Source organism: Oncorhynchus nerka, linkage group LG17 (assembly GCF_034236695.1).
Source record: "Oncorhynchus nerka isolate Pitt River linkage group LG17, Oner_Uvic_2.0, whole genome shotgun sequence".
In the NCBI taxonomy this organism is placed as follows: Eukaryota; Metazoa; Chordata; class Actinopteri; order Salmoniformes; family Salmonidae; genus Oncorhynchus; species Oncorhynchus nerka.
The window spans coordinates 8,411,595-8,432,170 of record NC_088412.1 but is presented as its reverse complement, the minus strand read 5'-3'; the positions used below and the strand labels follow the sequence as shown (position 1 = coordinate 8,432,170).

The 20,576-nt window shown below is 44.1% G+C and overlaps 1 protein-coding gene across 1 annotated transcript in view; it reads left to right on the top strand.

Annotated features, from left to right (window-relative positions):
- The window catches only part of epx (eosinophil peroxidase), a 54,851-nt gene extending 34,858 nt beyond the window's left edge, over window positions 1–19,993 (top strand). The window contains exons 8-18 of the mRNA XM_065002925.1: window positions 1,397–1,808; window positions 4,155–4,315; window positions 5,623–5,881; window positions 12,787–12,957; window positions 14,215–14,277; window positions 14,682–14,856; window positions 15,768–15,979; window positions 16,371–16,535; window positions 16,724–16,807; window positions 18,841–18,943; window positions 19,197–19,993. Of these exons, the coding sequence (XP_064858997.1) occupies window positions 1,397–1,808; window positions 4,155–4,315; window positions 5,623–5,881; window positions 12,787–12,957; window positions 14,215–14,277; window positions 14,682–14,856; window positions 15,768–15,979; window positions 16,371–16,535; window positions 16,724–16,807; window positions 18,841–18,943; window positions 19,197–19,251 (1,860 nt within the window). The 3' untranslated portion in view covers window positions 19,252–19,993. The remainder of the gene's footprint in view (window positions 1–1,396; window positions 1,809–4,154; window positions 4,316–5,622; window positions 5,882–12,786; window positions 12,958–14,214; window positions 14,278–14,681; window positions 14,857–15,767; window positions 15,980–16,370; window positions 16,536–16,723; window positions 16,808–18,840; window positions 18,944–19,196) is intronic.
- Window positions 19,994–20,576: the final 583 nt, after the last annotated feature.

Genomic DNA, 20,576 nt, shown 5'->3' with positions numbered 1-20,576 from the left:
TTGAATTGACGTCTGTGCCCAGTGGGTCACAAGTGTTTCACCTAAAAGCTGTCTGGGTTTAAAACATCTTCTATATTACAAAAATGATAGCGACATAATTAGATCACTTCACAATCAAAGATGAGGGTCGGCATTGGAAACACAGCCTAATAACAGCCTAATAATCGGGGCGGCAGGGTAGCCTAGTGGTTAGAGTGTAGAGGTGGCAGGGTAGTCTAGTGGTTAGAGTGGAGGGGCGGCAGGGTAGCCTAGTGGTTAGAGTGGAGAGGTGGCAGGGTAGCCTAGTGGTTAGAGTGGAGGGGCGGCAGGGTAGCCTAGTGGTTAGAGTGGAGGGGCGGCAGCGTAGCCTAGTGGTTAGAGTGGAGGGGCGGCAGCGTAGCCTAGTGGTTAGAGTGGAGGGGCGGCAGGGTAGCCTAGTGGTTAGAGTGGAGGGGCGGCAGGGTAGCCTAGTGGTTAGAGTGGAGGGGCGGCAGGGTAGCCTAGTGGTTAGAGTGGAGGGGCGGCAGGGTAGCCTAGTGGTTAGAGTGGAGGGGCGGCAGGGTAGCCTAGTGGTTAGAGTGTTGTACTAGTAACCGGAAGGTTGCAAGTTCAAATCCCCGAGCTGACAAGGTACAAATCTGTGGTTCTGCCCCTGAACAGGCAGTAAACCCACTGTTCCTAGGCCGTCAATGAAAATAAGAATTGGTTCTTAACTGACTTGCCTAGTTAAATAAAAGTGAAAAAATAAATAAGCAACTAAATCACTGAAATATAGACAATTCATCAATTGCAAATGACATGGCCCTCCCTAAAACCACACTAAACCCTGCCCCCTGAGTGAATTTGAAAAAGCGTGGTCCTCCCTAAAACCACACTAAACCCTGCCCCCTGAGTGAATTTGAAAAAGCGTGGCCCTCCCTAAAACCACACTAAACCCCCTGAGTGAATGTGAAAAAGCGTGGCCCTCCCCCAATTTCCTCCAGGTCCACATTTTGTACATTTCGAACCATCCCTAAATAAACACTAAATAGCCTCCAACGGGGTTAAAACTATAATGTTGATATCATGGATGGTCAGTCTTTGCATCAGCTCTGTCTATGAATCTGAGAGTGGTTACATTTCTCCTGCCCCATCCCTCAGCTTTTTACCAAAACAGGGTCTGGGAGCACCCCTTTTAAAAATGGTTTTAACTGCTGATTGAAGCTTTAAATAGCTACTTCTGGCCAGTCTAATTCTTTCCTGCTCTGAATCTATTCAGTGTGAAACGCGCACACACTTCCCCTCTCCCCAGATCCCGCTGTCAGACCCTCGTACTGGTATACAGAGCTGCATGCCTTCCTTCCCCTCTCCCCAGATCCCGCTGTCAGACCCTCGTACTGGTATACAGAGCTGCATGCCTTCCTTCCCCTCTCCCCAGATCCCGCTGTCAGACCCTCGTACTGGTATACAGAGCTGCATGCCTTTCTTCCGCTCGGCGCCCAGCTGTGTCAGGAGCGAAGCCTTCACCGGGGCCACACCCCACCATCACCGGGAGCAACTGAACGCCATCACCTCATTCGTGGATGCCAGTATGGTGTACGGTAGCTCCTCCCCCATGGCTGCGGCCCTGAGGAACCACTCCTCTCCACTGGGTGTTCTGGCCCTCAATGACCAGGCCTCAGACCAGGGTCTCGCCTACATGCCCTACCTGCCTCGCCTACAGGGACGCCTGGATCCCTGTGGGCCACGAAGCGGGTCTGAGGCCAACTCCACTGGAGCCACAAGTGCCTCTGACACATCTGCTACTGCACCAACAGAACAGGAGAATATTACATCCTGTTTCCAAGCAGGTATGTTACAATCCATCAATCAATTAATCAATCAATCAATCAATCAAACAAACAAACAAAAATGTATAAAGACCTTTTTTCAACATCTCTCACAAAGTGCTTTACGGTAACAACCTAGATATCTGCTGCTATAAACTGTGTGCCTAGATACAGAATGTTTCTATAGCAACGCGCATGCCCCGCCCACCTGAGGGTCTGTCTTTTTCAGCAGTATTTGCTGTGTTTGAGGGATGCAAAATCCACTTATCACTTTAAATCTGGCTGGGATTGATTGCTTTCCTTTGACTCTTCCCGACTCTTTTATGGTCTTGCTTGATGTTTTCCCCCCGTTAACGTTACCACCTCGGAGATGTTCGCAACGACCTGTCACACACACCCCGCTAATGGCTGACATGGGCTCAATGGGAGACCTGTCACACACACCCCGCTAATGGCTGACATGGGCTCAATGGGAGACCTGTCACACACATCCCGCTAATAGCTGACATGGGCTCAATGGGAGACCTGTCACACACACCCCGCTAATGGCTGACATGGGCTCAATGGGAGACCTGTCACACACATCCCGCTAATGGCTGACATGGGCTCAATGGGAGACCTGTCACACACACCCCGCTAATGGCTGACATGGGCTCAATGGGAGACCTGTCACACACACCCCGCTAATGGCTGACATGGGCTCAATGGGCGACCTGTCACACACACCCCGCTAATGGCTGACATGGGCTCAATGGGCGACCTGTCACACACACCCCGCTAATGGCTAACGCACCTTCTCCACACTTACATCACAAGAAAGAGTAGAAAGATTATTTTTATTTTGATGGGTGTACATGTTTTAAATGGTCTTTTTAAAAATATATATATATTTTTTTCAGATGGTGTCCTGCTATTGACACACCTGTTGAATTATGCAACAGAACGTGGCAACAACAGTAATTAATGATGAGGCAGTCGAGACAGTGCAGATGAGTGCTAATAGGGTAGACAGAACAAGTGTTTGGTGGTTTGCAGTCCTACTACACCCATGTATGTTAATTCATTCATATATATATATATGCAAATACTCCCATATGTTTATGCAAATGAGGCACACATAATTGTCTTTGTTTTAACACAAACTATTCAAAATCCCTGAACACCATTCATTATAATGTCTAAGCAAGTCAAATGTTTTACGCTCTATAATTCAGACAATATTTGAATTATATTGTATTTTATTAGAATTGTTTTTCAAAATCTTTGAACAGTTTCTATGACCATTGCTAATGTACTGTAGCACAGCTCGGGTTAAAGATTGTGGTGGAAGTTCAACACCAGGGACACTCTAAGTCTTAATATGAATGATTGTTCATTGTCCGTGATCTGAAGAGGTTCCAACTCAATGCATCATAATACACATGTCAATCAGGAGCTCTGCCTGGGCAGACCCAGCAGTTGTCTTATATATACGGCTATACAGAGACAGGTTATATTTGCATGATTTAGTATAATTAATTAATCATTTGTTTTTGTGTGTTTTTTTTCCCACCTTTATTTAACCAGGTAGGTTAGTTGAGAATGAGTTCTCATTTACAACTGCGACCTGGCCAAGATAAAGCAAAGCAGTGTGACACAGACAACAACACAGAGTTACACATGGAGTAAACAATAAACAAGCCAATAACACAATAAACAAGTCAATGACACAGTAGAAAAAAATAAAGTCTATATACAGTGTGTGCAAAAGTCATGAGGAGGTAGGCAATAAATAGGCCATAAGAGCGAAGACTTACAATTGAGCAGATTAACACTGGAGTGATAGATGAGCAGATGATGATGAGCAGATGATGCAAGTAGAGATACTGGTGTGCAAAAGAGCAGAAAAGTAAATAAAAACAGTATGGGGATGAGGTAGGTAGATTGGTGGGCTATTTACAGATGGCCTATGTACAGCTGCAGCGATCGGTTAGGTGCTCAGATAGCTGATGCTTAAAGTTGGTGAGGGAAATAAAAGTCTCCAACTTCAGCGATTTTTGCAATTCGTTCCAGTCACTGGCAGCAGAGAACTGGAAGGAAAGGCGGCCAAATGAAGTGTTGGCTTTGGGGATGATCAGTGAGATATACCTGCTGGAGCGTGTGCTACTGGTGGGTGTTGTTATCGTGACCAGTGAGCTGAGATAAGGCGGAGCTTTACCTAGTATAGACTTATAGATGACCTGGAACCAGTGGGTCTGGCGACGAATATGTAGCGAGTATATAGTTTCATTCATGTGACAGACCAATACTGGTTCATAACATGTGACAGACCAATACGTCTAGTTATTGTATGTGTATGGGTCAAACTTCCTGTATTCTGTTGTCTAGGTGACTCACGGGCCAATGAGCACCTGGGGATGATAGCACTCCACACATTGTTCCTGAGGGAACACAACAGGCTGGTCAGTGAGTTGCACCTCCTCAACCCTCACTGGAGCCCAGACACCTTGTACCAGGAGGCCAGGAAGATCATGGGGGCTGTCCACCAGGTACACACACTATGTGTTTGTTTCCCAGACAGATTCCTCCAGGGTCTGGGTTCTAGGTGCTTCTGTTTTCCAGACAGGTGAAGCCTCCTCCAGGGTCTGGGTTCTAGGTGCTTCTGTTTTCCAGACAGGTGAAGCCTCCTGCAGGGTCTGGGTTCTAGGTGCTTCTGTTTCCCAGACAGGTTCCTCCAGGGTCTGGGTTCTAGGTGCTTCTGTTTTCCAGACAGGTGAAGCCTCCTCCAGGGTCTGGGTTCTAGGTGCTTCTGTTTGTGTCGTGGTGTCGTGTTTTTTGTTTTCTATATCGCAGGCAGTGGCACGGATATAAAGTTAGAATACTGCCTCACCCCTGATCTCCTCATCCCTCAGATACTGACCTGGGATCACTATTAGAATACTGCCTCACCCCTGATCTCCTCATCCCTCAGATACTGACCTGGGATCACTATTAGAATACTGCCTCACCCCTGATCTCCTCCTCCCTCAGATACTGACCTGGGATCACTATTAGAATACTGCCTCACCCCTGATCTCCTCATCCCTCAGATACTGACCTGGGATCACTATTAGAATACTGCCTCACCCCTGATCTCCTCATCCCTCAGATACTGACCTGGGATCACTATTAGAATACTGCCTCACCCCTGATCTCCTCATCCCTCAGATACTGACCTGGGATCACTATTAGAATACTGCCTCACCCCTGATCTCCTCCTCCCTCAGATACTGACCTGGGATCACTATTAGAATACTGCCTCACCCCTGATCTCCTCATCCCTCAGATACTGACCTGGGATCACTATTAGAATACTGCCTCACCCCTGATCTCCTCATCCCTCAGATACTGACCTGGGATCACTATTAGAATACTGCCTCACCCCTGATCTCCTCATCCCTCAGATACTGACCTGGGATCACTATTAGAATACTGCCTCACCCCTGATCTCCTCATCCCTCAGATACTGACCTGGGATCACTATTAGAATACTGCCTCACCCCTGATCTCCTCATCCCTCAGATACTGACCTGGGATCACTATTAGAATACTGCCTCACCCCTGATCTCCTCATCCCTCAGATACTGACCTGGGATCACTATTAGAATACTGCCTCACCCCTGATCTCCTCATCCCTCAGATACTGACCTGGGATCACTATTAGAATACTGCCTCACCCCTGATCTCCTCCTCCCTCAGATACTGACCTGGGATCACTATTAGAATACTGCCTCACCCCTGATCTCCTCCTCCCTCAGATACTGACCTGGGATCACTATTAGAATACTACCTCACCCCTGATCTCCTCCTCCCTCAGATACTGACCTGGGAGCACTACTTGCCCAGGGTCCTGGGTGAGACCTCCACCTCCCTCCTGATGCCTCCGTACAAGGGCTACGACCCTGAGATTGACCCCAGCATCGCTAACGTCTTCTCAGCCGCCGCCTTCCGCTTTGCCCACGTCACCGTGCAGCCGATGGTGGCCCGCCTGGGCCCCGGGTACAGCCTCGCCCCACAGCACCCACCTCTGCCCCTACACCACTCCCTCTTCGCATCCTGGAGGGTCGTACAGGAGGGTGAGACGTTTTAAATTACGGCCCGGTTTCCCGGACATAGATTAAGGCTAGAACTGGACTAAAAAGCATTCTCAATAGAAATGATCCATTGAAATAGGGCCAGTTTCCCGGATCCAGATTAAGCCTAATGCTGGACTGAAAACCTAATGTTTTTAGCAGATGCTCTTGTCTTACCCTCTTGTCTTACCCGGAGAGACTTAAAATCAGTGCATTAAACAAAAGTGAGTAAAATGACCACATACAGTGAGCTCCAAAAGTATTGGGACAGGGAATTTATTTGTTGTTGTTTTGGCTCTGTACTCCAGCACTTTGGTAGGAAATGATACAATGACTATGAGGTTAAAGTGCAGACTGTCAGCTTTAATTTGAGGGTATTTTGATCCCAATAGGGTGAAAATTACATCACTTTTTGTACATAATCCTCCCATTTTTTAGGGGACTAAAAGTATTGGGCCAAATTCACTTATATGTGTATTAAAGTAGGACAAAGTATTTGGTCCCATATTCATAGCATGCAATGATTACATCAAGCTTGTGACAACACATTTGTTGGATACATTTGCTGTTTGTTTTGGATGTGTTTCAGATGATAGATAGAAATTAATGGTAAATAATGTATTGTGTCATTTTGGAGTCACTTTTATTGTAAATAACAATAGAATATGTTTATCGGCCTCCCGAGTGGCGCAGCGGTCTAAGGCACTACAGACCCAGGGAGGGTTTGGCCGGGTGGGACTTTACTTGGCTCTTTGCGCTCTAGCGACTCCTTGTGGTGGGCCAGGCGCCTGCAGGCTGACATTGGTCATCAGTTGAATGGTGTTTCCTCTGACACATTGGTGCAGCTAGCTTCTGAGTTAAGTGGGTGGGTGTTAAGAAGCGTGGCTTGGCGGGTCATGTTTCGAGGAAGCATGACTCGATCTTCACCCCCTAAGCCCGTTGGGGAGTTGCAGCGAAGAGGCGACTCTGAGATACTGGCCTTCTAGGCAATCTTCCTCTGTCCAGTGTCTGTGTTCTTTTTCTCCATCTTAATCTTTTCTTTTTATTGGCCAGTCTGCGATATGGCATTTTCTTTGCAACTCTGCCTAGAAGGCCAGTGTCCCAGAGTCACCTCTTCACTGTTGACATTGAGACTGGTGTTTTACTATTTATTGAAGCTGCCAGTTGAGGACTTGTGAGGCTTCTGTTTCTCAGACTAGACACTCTAATGTACTTGTCCTCTTGCTCAGTTGTGCACCGGGGCCTCCCACTCCTCTTTCTATTCTGGTTAGAGCCAGTTCTGTGAAGGGAGTAGTACACGGCGTTGTACGAGATCTTCAGTTTCTTGGCAATTTCTCGCCTGGAATAGCCTTCATTTCTCAGAACAAGAATAGTGTTTCACTGTACGTGTTTCAGAAGAAAGTTCTTTGCTTCTGGTCATTTTGAGCCTGTAATCAAACCCACAAATGCTGATGCTCCAGATACTCAACTAGTCTAAAGGACAGTTTTTTTGCTTCTTTAGTCAGAACAACAGTTTTCAGCTGTGCTAATATAATTGCAAAATGGCTTTCTAATGATCAATTAGCCTTTTTAAAATGACAAACTTGGATTAGCTAACACAACGTGCTATTGGAACACAGGAGTGATGGTTTCTGATAATGGGCCTCTGTACACCTATGTAGATATTCCATTTTAAAACATCTGCCGTTTCCAGCTACAATAGTCATTTACAACATTAACAATGTCTACACTGTATTTCTGATCCATTTGATGTTATTTTAACGGACAAAAAAAAGTAATTTTCTTTCAAAAACAAGGACATTTCTAAGTTACCCCAAACTTTTGAACGATAGCTGATAATGGGCCTATGTACGCCTATGGTTGCTGATAATGGGCCTATGTACGCCTATGGTTGCTGATAATGGGCCTATGTACGCCTATGGTTGCTGATAATGGGCCTATGTACGCCTATGGTTGCTGATAATGGGCCTATGTACGCCTATGGTAGCTGATAATGGGCCAATGTACGCCTATGGTTGCTGATAATGGACCTATGTACGCCTATGGTTGCTGATAATGGGCCTATGTACGCCTATGGTTGCTGATAATGGGTCTATGTACGCCTATGGTTGCTGATAATGGGCATATGTACGCCTATGGTTGCTGATAATGGGCCTATGTACGCCTATGGTTGCTGATAATGGGTCTATGTACGCCTATGGTTGCTGATAATGGGCCTATGTACGCCTATGGTTGCTGATAATGGGTCTATGTACGCCTATGGTTGCTGATAATGGGCCTATGTACGCCTATGGTTGCTGATAATGGGCCTATGTACGCCTATGGTTGCTGATAATGGGCCTATGTACGCCTATGGTTGCTGATAATGGGCCTATGTACGCTTATGGTGGCTGATAATGGGTCTATGTACGCCTATGGTTGCTGATAATGGGCCTATGTACGCCTATGGTTGCTGATAATGGGCCTATGTACGCCTATGGTTGCTGATAATGGGCCTATGTACGCCTATGGTTGCTGATAATGGGCCTATGTATGCTGATAATGGGCCTATGTACGCCTATGGTTGCTGATAATGGGCCTATGTACGCCTATGGTTGCTGATAATGTACAGTTGAAGTCGGAAGTTTACATATAATTAGGTTGGAGACATTACAACACGTTTTTCAACCTCTCCACAAATGTCTTGTCAACAAACTATAGGTTCGGCAAGTCGGTTAGAACATCTACTTTGTGCCTGACACAAGTCATTTTTCCAACAATTGTTTACAGACAGATTATTTTACTTATAGTTCACTGTATCACAATTCCAGTGGGTCAGAAGTTTACATACACTAAGTTGACTGTGCCTTTAAACAGTTTGGAAAATTCCAGAAAATGATGTCATGGCTTTAGAAGCTTCTGATAGGCTAATTGACATCATTTGAATCAATTGGAGGTGTACCTGTGGATGTATTTCAAGGTCTACCTTCAAACTCACTGCCTCTTTGCTTGACATCATTGGAAAATCAAAAGAAATCAGACAAGACCTCAGAAAAAATTGTAGACCTCCACAAGTCTGGTTCATCCTTGGGAGCAATTTCCAAATGCCTGAAGGTACCACGTTCATCTGTACACACAATAGTATGCAAGTATAAACACCATGGGACCACACAGCCGTCATACCGCTCAGGAAGGAGACGTGTTCTGTCTCCTAGAGATGAACGTACTTTGGTGCAAAAATTGTAAATTAATCCCAGAACAACAGCAAAGGACCTTGTGAAGATACTGGTAGAAACAGGTACAAAAGTATGTATATCCACAGTAAAACGAGTCCTATATCGACATAACCTGAAAGGCCGCTCAGCAAGGAAGAAGCCACTGCTCCAAAACCGCCATAAAAAAGCCAGACTACGGTTTGCAACTGCACATGGGGACAAAGATTGTACTTTTTGGAGAAATGTCCTCTGGTCTGATGAAACAAAAATAGAACTATTTGGCCATAATGACAATCGTTATGTTTGGAGAAAAAGGGGGAGGCTTGCAAGCCGAAGAACACCATCCCAACCGTGAAGCACGGGGGTGGCAGCATCATGTTGTGGCGGTGCTTTGCTGCAGGAGGGACTGGTGCACTTCACAAAATAGATGGCAACATGAGCAAGGAAAATGATGTGGACATATTGAAGCAACATCTCAAGACATCAGTCAGGAAGTTAAAACTTGGTCGCAAATGGGTCTTCCAAATGGACAATGATCCCAAGCATACTTCCAAAGTTGTGGCAAAATGGCTTAAGGACAAAAAAGTCAAGGTATTGGAGTGGCCGTCACAAAGCCCTAACCTCAATCCCATAGAAACTCAATGGGCAGAACTGAAAAATCGTGTGCGAACAAGGAGGCCTACAAACCTGACTCAGTTACACCAGCTCTGTCAGGAGGAATGGGCCAAAATTCACCAACTTATTGTGGGAAGCTTGTGGAAGGCTACTCGAAACGTTTGACCCAAGTTAAACAATTTAAAGGCAATGCTACCAAATACTAGTTGAGTGTATGTAAACTTCTGACCCACTGGGAATGTGATAAAATAAATAAAAGCTGAAATAAATCATTCTCTCTACAATTATTCTGACATTTCACATTCTTAAAATTAAGTGGTGATCCTAACTGACCTAAAACAGGGAATTACTACTAGGATTAAATGTCAGGAATTGTGATTTGGCCAAGGTGTATGTAAACTTCCGACTTCAACTGTATATACCTGTGTGTGTATATATGGGTTTTTTTTTTCTATACATTTGCCAAAATGTCTAAAAACCTGTTTTTTCCTTTGTCATCATGGGGTATTGTGTGTAGATTGATGAGGAAAAATAATATTTAATGAATTTTAGAACAAGGATGTAATGTAACAAAATGTGAAAGAAGTCAAGGGATCTGAATACTTTGAATGTACTGTATATTCTACACTGTATATATGGGGGATTGGAAATTATGCAGTCAATGACATGGATGGAAGTCAAAACATTATTAAACCTCTCATCTCTCTCCCCCACCTCTATCCCCCCACCTCTCTCATCTCTCTCCCCCACCTCTCTCATCTCTCTCCCCCACCTCTCTCCCCCACCCTCTCATCTCTCTCCCCCACCTCTATCCCCCACCTCTCTCATCTCTCTCCCCACCTCTATCCCCCACCTCTCTCATCTCTCTCCCCCACCTCTATCCCCCCCACCTCTCTCATCTCTCTCCCCACCTCTATCCCCCACCTCTCTCATCTCTCTCCCCCACCTCTATCCCCCCCACCTCTCTCATCTCTCTCCCCCACCTCTATCCCCCACCTCTCTCATCTCTCTCCCCCACCTCTATCCCCCACCTCTCTCATCTCTCTCCCCCACCTCTATCCCCCACCTCTCTCATCTCTCTCCCCCACCTCTATCCCCCACCTCTCTCTCTCATCTCTCTCCCCCACCCTCTCATCTCTCTCCCCCACCTCTCTCATCTCTCTCCCCCACCTCTATCCCCCACCTCTCTCATCTCTCCCCCACCACCTCTCTCTCCCCCACCTCTCTCATCTCTCTCCCCCACCTCTATCCCCCACCTCCCTCATCCTCTCCCCCACCTCTATCCCCCACCTCTCTCATCTCTCTCCCCACCTATCCCCCCCTCTCTCATCTCTCTCCCCCACCTCTATCTCCCCACCTCTCTCATCTCTCTCCCCCACCTCTCATCCCCCACCTCTCCATCTCTCCCCCACCTCTCTCCCCCACCTCTCTCATCTCTCTCCCCCACCTCTCTCTCTCTCTCTCCCCCACCTCTCATCTCTCCCCCACCTCTCTCATCTCTCCCCCCACCTCTATCCCCCCACCCTCTCATCTCTCTCCCCCACCTCTATCCCCCCCACCTCTCTCATCTCTCTCCCCCACCTCTCTCTCTCTCTCTCCCCCAACTCTCATCTCTCTCCCCCACCTCTATCCCCCACCTCTATCCCCCAACCATCTCTCATCTCTCTCCCCCACCTCTATCCCCCACCTCTCTCATCTCTCTCCCCCACCTCTCTCCCTCCCCCAACTCTCATCTCTCTCCCCCACCTCCTCTCTCATCTCTCCCCCACCTCTCATCTCTCCCCCACCTCTCTCATCTCTCTCCCCACCTCTCTCATCTCTCTCCCCCACCTCTCTCATCTCTCTCCCCCAACTCTCATCTCTCTCCCCCACTTCTCCCCCACCTCTCTCCTCTCTCATCTTTCTCCTCTCTCTCCTCCTCTCTCTCTTTCTCTCTCCCACTTCTCCAACCACCTCTCTCCTCTCTCTCTCCCACCTCTCCCTCTCTCTCCCCCAACTCTCTCTCCCCCAACTCTCTCCCTGCCTCTCTCCCACATCTCTCACCTCTCTCTCCCTGCCGCTCTCCCACATCTCTCACCTCTCTCCCACCCCTGTCCTCCTTCTCTCCCACCTCTCTCTCTCCCCCACCCTCTTCTCTCTCTCCCTCACCTCTCTTTTCTCTCCCTCACCTCTCTTCCACCCCTCTCCTCTCTCTCCCACACCTCTCTCCTCTCTCTCTCCCCCACCTCTCTTCTTTCTCTCCCTCACCTCTTTTCACCTCCCTCCTCTCTCTTCCACCTCTCTCCTCTTTCTCCCCCACCTCTCTCCTCTCTCTCCCCCACCTCTCTTCTCTCTCTCCCTCACCTCTCTCCTCTCTCTCCCTCACCTCTCTCCTCTCTCTCCCTCACCTCTCTCATCTCTCTCCCTCACCTCTCTCATCTCTCTCCCCCACCTCTCTCATCTCTCTCCCCCACCTCTCTCATCTCTCTCCCCCACCTCTCCCATCTCTCTCCCCCAACTCTCATCTCTCTCCCCACTTCTCCCCCACCTCTCTCCTCTCTCATCTTTCATCTCTTCTCCTCTCTCTCTCTTTCTCTCTCCCACTTCTCCAACCACCTCTCTCCTCTCTCTCTCCCACCTCTCCCTCTCTCTCCCCCAACTCTCTCTCCCCCAACTCTCTCTCCCTCTCCTGCCTCTCCCACATCTCTCACCTCTCTCTCCCTGCCGCTCTCCCACATCTCTCACCTCTCTCCCACCCCTGTCCTCCTTCTCTCCCACCTCTCTCTCTCCCCCACCTCTCTTCTCTCTCTCCCTCACCTCTCTTTTCTCTCCCTCACCTCTCTTCCACCCCTCTCCTCTCTCTCCCACACCTCTCTCCTCTCTCTCTCCCCCACCTCTCTTCTTTCTCTCCCTCACCTCTTTTCACCTCCCTCCTCTCTCTTCCACCTCTCTCCTCTCTCTCCCCCACCTCTCTCCTCTCTCTCCCCCACCTCTCTTCTCTCTCTCCCTCACCTCTCTCCTCTCTCTCCCTCACCTCTCTCCTCTCTCTCCCCCACCTCTCTTCTCTCTCTCCCCCACCTCTCTTCTCTCTCTCCCTCACCTCTCTCCCACCTCTCTCAGGTGGTATAGACCCAGTGCTGCGTGGCCTCCTCCTTTCCCCAGCCAAGCTCCAGATGCCAGGCCAGATGATGGTTGAGGAGCTAACTGAGAGACTGTTCCAGGCCCAGGGTGGGATGCCACTAGACCTGGGTGCCCTCAACCTGCAGCGGGGTCGAGACCACGGCCTGCCTGGTAATACTAGTACTATATTACTATATTATATAGACCACGGCCTGCCTGGTAATACTAGTACAATATTACTATATTATATAGACCACGGCCTGCCTGGTAATACTAGTACAATATTACTATATTATATAGAACACGGCCTGCCTGGTAATATTAGTACAATATTACTATATTATATAGAACATGGCCTGCCTGGTAATACTAGTACAATATTACTATATTATATAGACCACGGCCTGCCTGGTAATATTAGTACTATATTACTATATTATATAGAACATGGCCTGCCTGGTAATACTAGTACAATATTACTATATTATATAGACCACGGCCTGCCTGGTAATACTAGTACTATATTACTATATTATATAGACCACGGCCTGCCTGGTAATACTAGTACAATATTACTATATTATATAGAACATGGCCTGCCTGGTAATACTAGTACAATATTACTATATTATATAGACCACGGCCTGCCTGGTAATACTAGTACTATATTACTATATTATATAGACCACGGCCTGCCTGGTAATACTAGTACAATATTACTATATTATATAGACCACGGCCTGCCTGGTAATATTAGTACTATATTATTATACTACAATACTGTATTAGTACCGGCCTACCTGGTCCCTGCTGGTTATATTAAACAGTATACAGTACTTATAGTATACTCTCAAACATACATGAAGATGGCCCAACTGAACTTATCCTTGTTCTCAAATGTACATGTTAGAAGATGGCCCAACTGGACTTATCCTTGTTCTCAAATGTACATGTTAGAAGATGGCCCAACTGGACTTATCCTTGTTCTCAAATGTACATGTTAGAAGATGGCCCAACTGGACTTATCCTTGTTCTCAAATGTACATGTTAGAAGATGGCCCAACTGGACTTATCCTTGTTCTCAAATGTACATGTTAGAAGATGGCCCAACTGGACTTAGTTCTCAAAAGATGTTCTCAAATGTACATGTTAGAAGATGGCCCAACTTATCCTTGTTCTCAAATGTACATGTTAGAAGATGGCCCAACTGGACTTATCCTTGTTCTCAAATGTACATGTTAGAAGATGGCCCAACTGGACTTATCCTTGTTCTCAAATGTACATGTTAGAAGATGGCCCAACTGGACTTATCCTTGTTGTTGTTTTATCTCCATTTATTATTATTATTATTATTATTCATTCTTCTACCCCTCTTCTTCTATCTATCCCTCCATCAATCTCTCCTTCCCCTACTTCCTGCTCTACCAGGTTACAGCTCGTGGCGTGGGCTCTGTGGCCTCTCTGTTCCCAACACCACCTCTGACCTTGCAGGTAGATAGATAAACAGAATACTTGATCATTATAAAAATAAAAAAACATTCTAGCCAATCTCATTGAGAACTTGTTTTCATATTTGTATACAATGCTCTTGTTATCCTTGTGGTCCTCATAATTCCTAACACATACGTGTATACAATGCTCTTGTTATCCTTGTGGTCCTCATAATTCCTAACACATACGTGTATACAATGCTCTTGTTATCCTTGTGGTCCTCATAATTCCTAACACATACGTGTATACAATGCTCTTGTTATCCTTGTGGTCCTCATAATTCCTAACACATACGTGTATACAATGCACCATACCACATTTAAAACCACAAAGGATAATATAGGGGGGAAAAAAATGTGTTCCAACGTATTTCCATCATGTTCGTCTGACCTCTGACCTGGCAGGTATCCTGGGTAACCCTGGTCTGGCTGAGAAGTTCCTGCTGTTGTACGGGACGTCCCAGAACATCGACGTATGGGTGGGGGCCATCTCAGAGCCTCCTCTACCTGGGGGCCGGGTGGGACCCCTCCTGGCCTGTCTACTGGCCAAGCAGTTCAGAGCACTGAGAGACGGAGACAGGTGAGATGAGATGGTGGTTTGACTCGTATTGTGTAACAGTAAGGCTTCCATCCCTGTTCTACCCCAAACTGGGCTCCAACCTGGGACCCTCTGCACACAGCAACACTCTCTAAACGAGGTGTTACAAAGGTTGTGAAACACAAACGCATGTAATAACAATTAGGCTGGAATTCAATCCGATCGGCCCTTTGTGGCTCCATTTAAAGGCATTGTTACCGCTGTCGCAGAGATCACAGTCTAAGTAAATGCTGCAAATACCGGGTCAATCTGAAATGACCTTTAAATGTGACCCGCGCTGCAACGCGGATCGTCCGCAGACCGGATTGAGTCCTGGCCTTAAGACGAGCGTTTGCAATATAAATTGTTTGAATGAATACATTGTATATTGATAATTTCCAAAAATACATGAATCTCATGACCATCGACACTTAGTGGGAAAAACATGAAGAACATCTGCTCTTTCCATGACACAGACTGACCAGGTGAATCCAGGTGAAAGCTATGATCCCTTATTGATGTCACCTGTTAAATCCACTTCAATCAGTGTAGATGAAAGGGAGTAGACAGGTTAAAGAAGGATTTTTTTAAAGCCTTGAGACAGTTGAGACATGGATTGTGTATGTGAGCCATTCAGAGGGTGAATGGGCAAGACAAAATATTTAAGTGCCTTTGAACCGGGTATGGTAGTAGGTGCTAGGAGCACCAGTTTCAGTGTCAAGAACTTCAATGCTTTCCACAGCGAATTGAGGCTGTTCTGAGGGCAAAAGAGGGTGCAACTCAATATTAGGAAGGTGTTCCTAATGTTTTGTACACTCAGTGTGTATGTCTGAGATGCTGCCCACCCAATGTGTCTGTTTTGAATCGGCCCTACAGTATGTCTGCCTACCCATTAACCTCTCCCCCTCTGTCAGGTTCTGGTGGGAGAGAGAGGCTGTGTTCACCAGCACCCAGAGAGCTCAGCTTCACACCGTGTCCCTGTCACGCATCATCTGTGACAACACGCACATCACACGTGTTCCCTCCGACCCATTCAGCCGTACGGTCAGCCCAGAAGACATGCTGGCCTGCAGCCACCCCCTCATCCCTCACCTTAACCTCTCTGCCTGGAAGGAGCCTGACACAGGTACTATTCTCCTAACCCTCATCCCTCACCTTAACTTCTCTGATTGGATGTAACCAGACACAGGTAGAGAAAGAGGGAGGGAAAATATAGAGATTGGACATGGAGTCAGTAAAGGAATCTAGCAACTACATGGTATGCAAGATACGTGTATTTAGTAGATGAGGGATTCTGTGCAGAGCCTTGCTCAGGCCGCTCCTCTCCAACAGGCTGTTGACTTTCATCTGACCTCCTCAGGTGTGGTCCAGTCCCCAGGTTACAGACAGGCTTCTCTCTACTGTGACCTCATCATCATTAGGTTATCACTGTACTTACTCCCCCCCCCCCCCTCCCTCCTCCCTCCCTCCTCCTCCTCCCTCCCTCCTTCCTCCCCCTCCGTCCTCCTCCCTCCCAGATCCCAGTTGTGGTCCAATCCCCAGGTTACAGTCAGGCTTCTCTCTGCTCTGTGACTCCGTCATCTACTACCAGTGTGGTCCAGGCTATCAGCTGATTGGTCCATCCTCTGTGACCTGTGACCCCAATAGCTATCAATGGAGTCCTGCTCCCCCAATCTGCCACGGTAGGGAGTGGGCTGGGGGTGTGTGTGTGTGTGTGTGTGTGTGTGTGTGTGTGTGTGTGTGTGTGTGTGTGTGTGTGTGTGTGTGTGTGTGTGTGTGTGTGTGTGTGTGTGTGAGAGAGAGATTTTAATTAAGGCACTACAGTCGACATGCATGTCTTTAGTTTTGTATTCTGACTGATTTGCTGTAGATGTCGATGAGTGTGCCGATCAGCCAACCCCGTGCCCCCAAAACACGGACTGCCTCAACACACCCGGGTCATATATGTGCACAGGTAGGAAGTTCTATACATCTATATAATCTATTCATACTATACATCTATATAATCTATACAACTATAGAATATATTCATACTATGCATCTATATAATCTATTCATACTATACATCTATATAATCTATACATCTATATAATCTATACATCTATATAATCTATACATCTATATAATCTATTCATACTATACATCTATATAATCTATACATCTATATAATCTATTCATACTATTCATCTATATAATCTATACATTCTACACATACAATCTATTCATACTATACATCTATATAATCTATTCATACTATACATCTATATAATCTATTCATACTATACATCTATATAATCTATACATCTATATAATCTATTCATACTATACATCTATATAATCTATACATCTATATAATCTATACATCTATATAATCTATTCATACTATACATCTATATAATCTATACATCTATATAATATATTCATACTATTCATCTATATAATCTATACATCTATATAATCTATTCATACTATACATCTATATAATCTATACATCTATATAATCTATACATCTATATAATCTATTCATACTATACATCTATATAATCTATACATCTATATAATCTATTCATACTATTCATCTATATAATCTATACATTCTACACATACAATCTATTCATACTATACATCTATATAATCTATACATCTATATAATATATTCATACTATTCATCTATATAATCTATACATCTATATAATCTATTCATACTATACATCTATATAATCTATACATCTATATAATCTATACATCTATATAATCTATTCATACTATACATCTATATAATCTATACATCTATATAATCTATTCATACTATACATCTATATAATCTATACATTATATACATCTATATAAACTATATATCTATATAATCTATGTCTATACATTATATACGTCTATAATCGAAACATTCTACACATCTATACATTATATACGTCTATACATTATAAACATCTATACATTCTTTACATCTATACATCTTCTATGCATTCTATACATCTTCTATGCATTCTATACATCTTCTATGCATTCTATACATCTTCTATAAATTCTACACTTCTTATAATGTCTCTGACCATCAGATGTTAGTCAATACTAATGTACCTGACCATCAGATGTTAGTCAATACTAATGTCTCTGACCATCAGATGTTAGTCAATACTAATGTCTCTGACCATCAGATGTTAGTCAATACTAATGTCTCTGACCATCAGATGTTAGTCAATACTAATGTCTCTGACCATCAGATGTTAGTCAATACTAATGTCTCTGACCATCAGATGTTAGTCAATGACCATCAATGTGTCTGACCATCAGATGTTAGTCAATACTAATGTCTCTGACCATCAGATGTTAGTCAATACAGATGTTAGTCAATACTAATGTACCTGACCATCAGATGTTAGTCAATACTAATGTCAACTAATGTACCTGACCATCAGATGTTAGTCAATACTAATGTACCTGACCATCAGATGTTAGTCAATACTAATGTACCTGACCATCAGATGTTAGTCAATACTAATGTACCTGACCATCAGATGTTAGTCAATACTAATGTACCTGACCATCAGATGTTAGTCTAATGTACCTGACCATCAGATGTTAGTCAATACTAATGTACCTGACCATCAGATGTTAGTCAATACTAATGTACCTGACCATCAGATGTTAGTCAATACTAATGTACCTGACCATCAGATGTTAGTCAATACTAATGTACCTGACCATCAGATGTTAGTCAATACTAATGTACCTGACCATCAGATGTTAGTCAATACTAATGTACCTGACCATCAGATGTTAGTCAATACTAATGTACCTGACCATCAGATGTTAGTCAATACTAATGTACCTGACCATCAGATGTTAGTCAATACTAATGTCTCTGACCATCAGAAATTACTTGTTTACATTTGGCAACACTTTAGTACTACAGATTGAATAGAGTCCTTAATAAACATATGAACAAGTGTTTGTGGTGTGTTCCAGACCTGGACCTGTCCTCCCTGTCTACAGTCTCTGTAATCTCTGCAGTAATAGCTGTGGTTGGTGGTGTGGCCATCTTGTTTGTGATACTGACCTGTTGTAGAAGGTACGTCATTATTATGATGTTCAGGTGATAACGGTCATTGTAATGTATCGGGATTGGGGTTCATTTCATAATGTCTTTGTCAATTCAGGAAGTAAACTGAAATATGATGTCTTATTTCATTCATTGAAAAGTATAACTTACTTAAAAATGTTTTATTGAAATTAAATTAACCCCAACCCTGGTAGATGTTGCTTAACAAATGTTATGTAACATTTCAAAAATAGTATTTCTGTTTTTTTAAATATTCTTGCAGGTTTTTTCCAAAGAAGCCAGAATCGATAAACGGAACCGATAAACGGAACCGATAAACAGCGGTTGTTGTAAGCGGGAGGGATAACCAAGAGACACCTCTGGAAATGTAGTCCTTAACATATTTTATTACATTTTAGTATTTTGTTTAAAAAAATGTGACATATATCTTGAATGTGTTGATATTAAAACGTAACTTCAGATTATTTGTTAGATAATAACCTGAAAATAAGAAATAACTGAATTGTAAACCCTGTTTTAGACCACAGTCACAGTATATATATAAAACCTCAAAAGGTCTGACTCAAAATGCAAAGTACTTCGCCGTACAGTATTTGGACAGTGACCATTTTGTTGTTGTTGTTGTAGTTCTGTTAAGTGACAAGAAATGACGCAATACATTATTTATCATTTTAATTTCTATTGGCCACAACAACAAAAAAATCTGAAACCAAAACAAAACAAACAGCAACAAGTTTTGAATTACAAGCTTGTCGTTGTTATTGTGTGATAGAAATATGATACTAAACTTTTCACTACTTTGATACACATAAGTGAATTTGCCTAAAAGTTCAAATGTACATAAAGTGCTGTAATTTCTAAACGGTTGACCTGAAAATACCCTCGAATTAAAGCTGGCAGTCGGCACTGAAATCCAAAGTGCTGGAGTACAGAGCCAAAACAAAACAACGTGTCACTGTACAAATACTTGGATATCAGTGTATTTGTCTGTTCTAGTCCACGTGTTTGGAGCTCATAAACCTGAACAAGCTAACAGCATTAAAGGGTGTTACAGATTTATTTTGTAATATATATGTTTTGTCATCACATACCCTGGATAGGTGCAGTGAAATGTGTTGTTTTACAGCGTCAGCCGTAGTAGTACGGCACCCCTGGAGCAAATTAGGGTTAAGTGCCTTGCACAAGGGCACGTCGACAGATTTTTCACCTTGTCGGTTCAGGTATTTAAACCAGATAATATTCGGGAAGAAACACTTGTCCGGAACACTTGTGCATTTCGCTCGCACACTCGCATTAACATCTGCTAACCATGTGTATGTGACAAATACATTTGATTTGTTAAAAAATGTATTCTTCTTAGTATTAGTATTCTCAGTATTCTTAGTATTAGTATTCTCAGTATTCTTCTTAGTATTAGTATTCTCAGTATTCTTATTAGTATTCTTAGTATTAGTATTCTCAGTATTCTTATTGGTATTCTTAGTATTAGTATTCTCAGTATTCTTCTTAGTATTAGTATTCTCAGTATTCTTATTAGTATTCTTAGTATTAGTATTCTCAGTATTCTTATTAGTATTCTTAGTATTAGTATTCTCAGTATTCTTATTAGTATTCTTAGTATTAGTATTCTCAGTATTCTTAT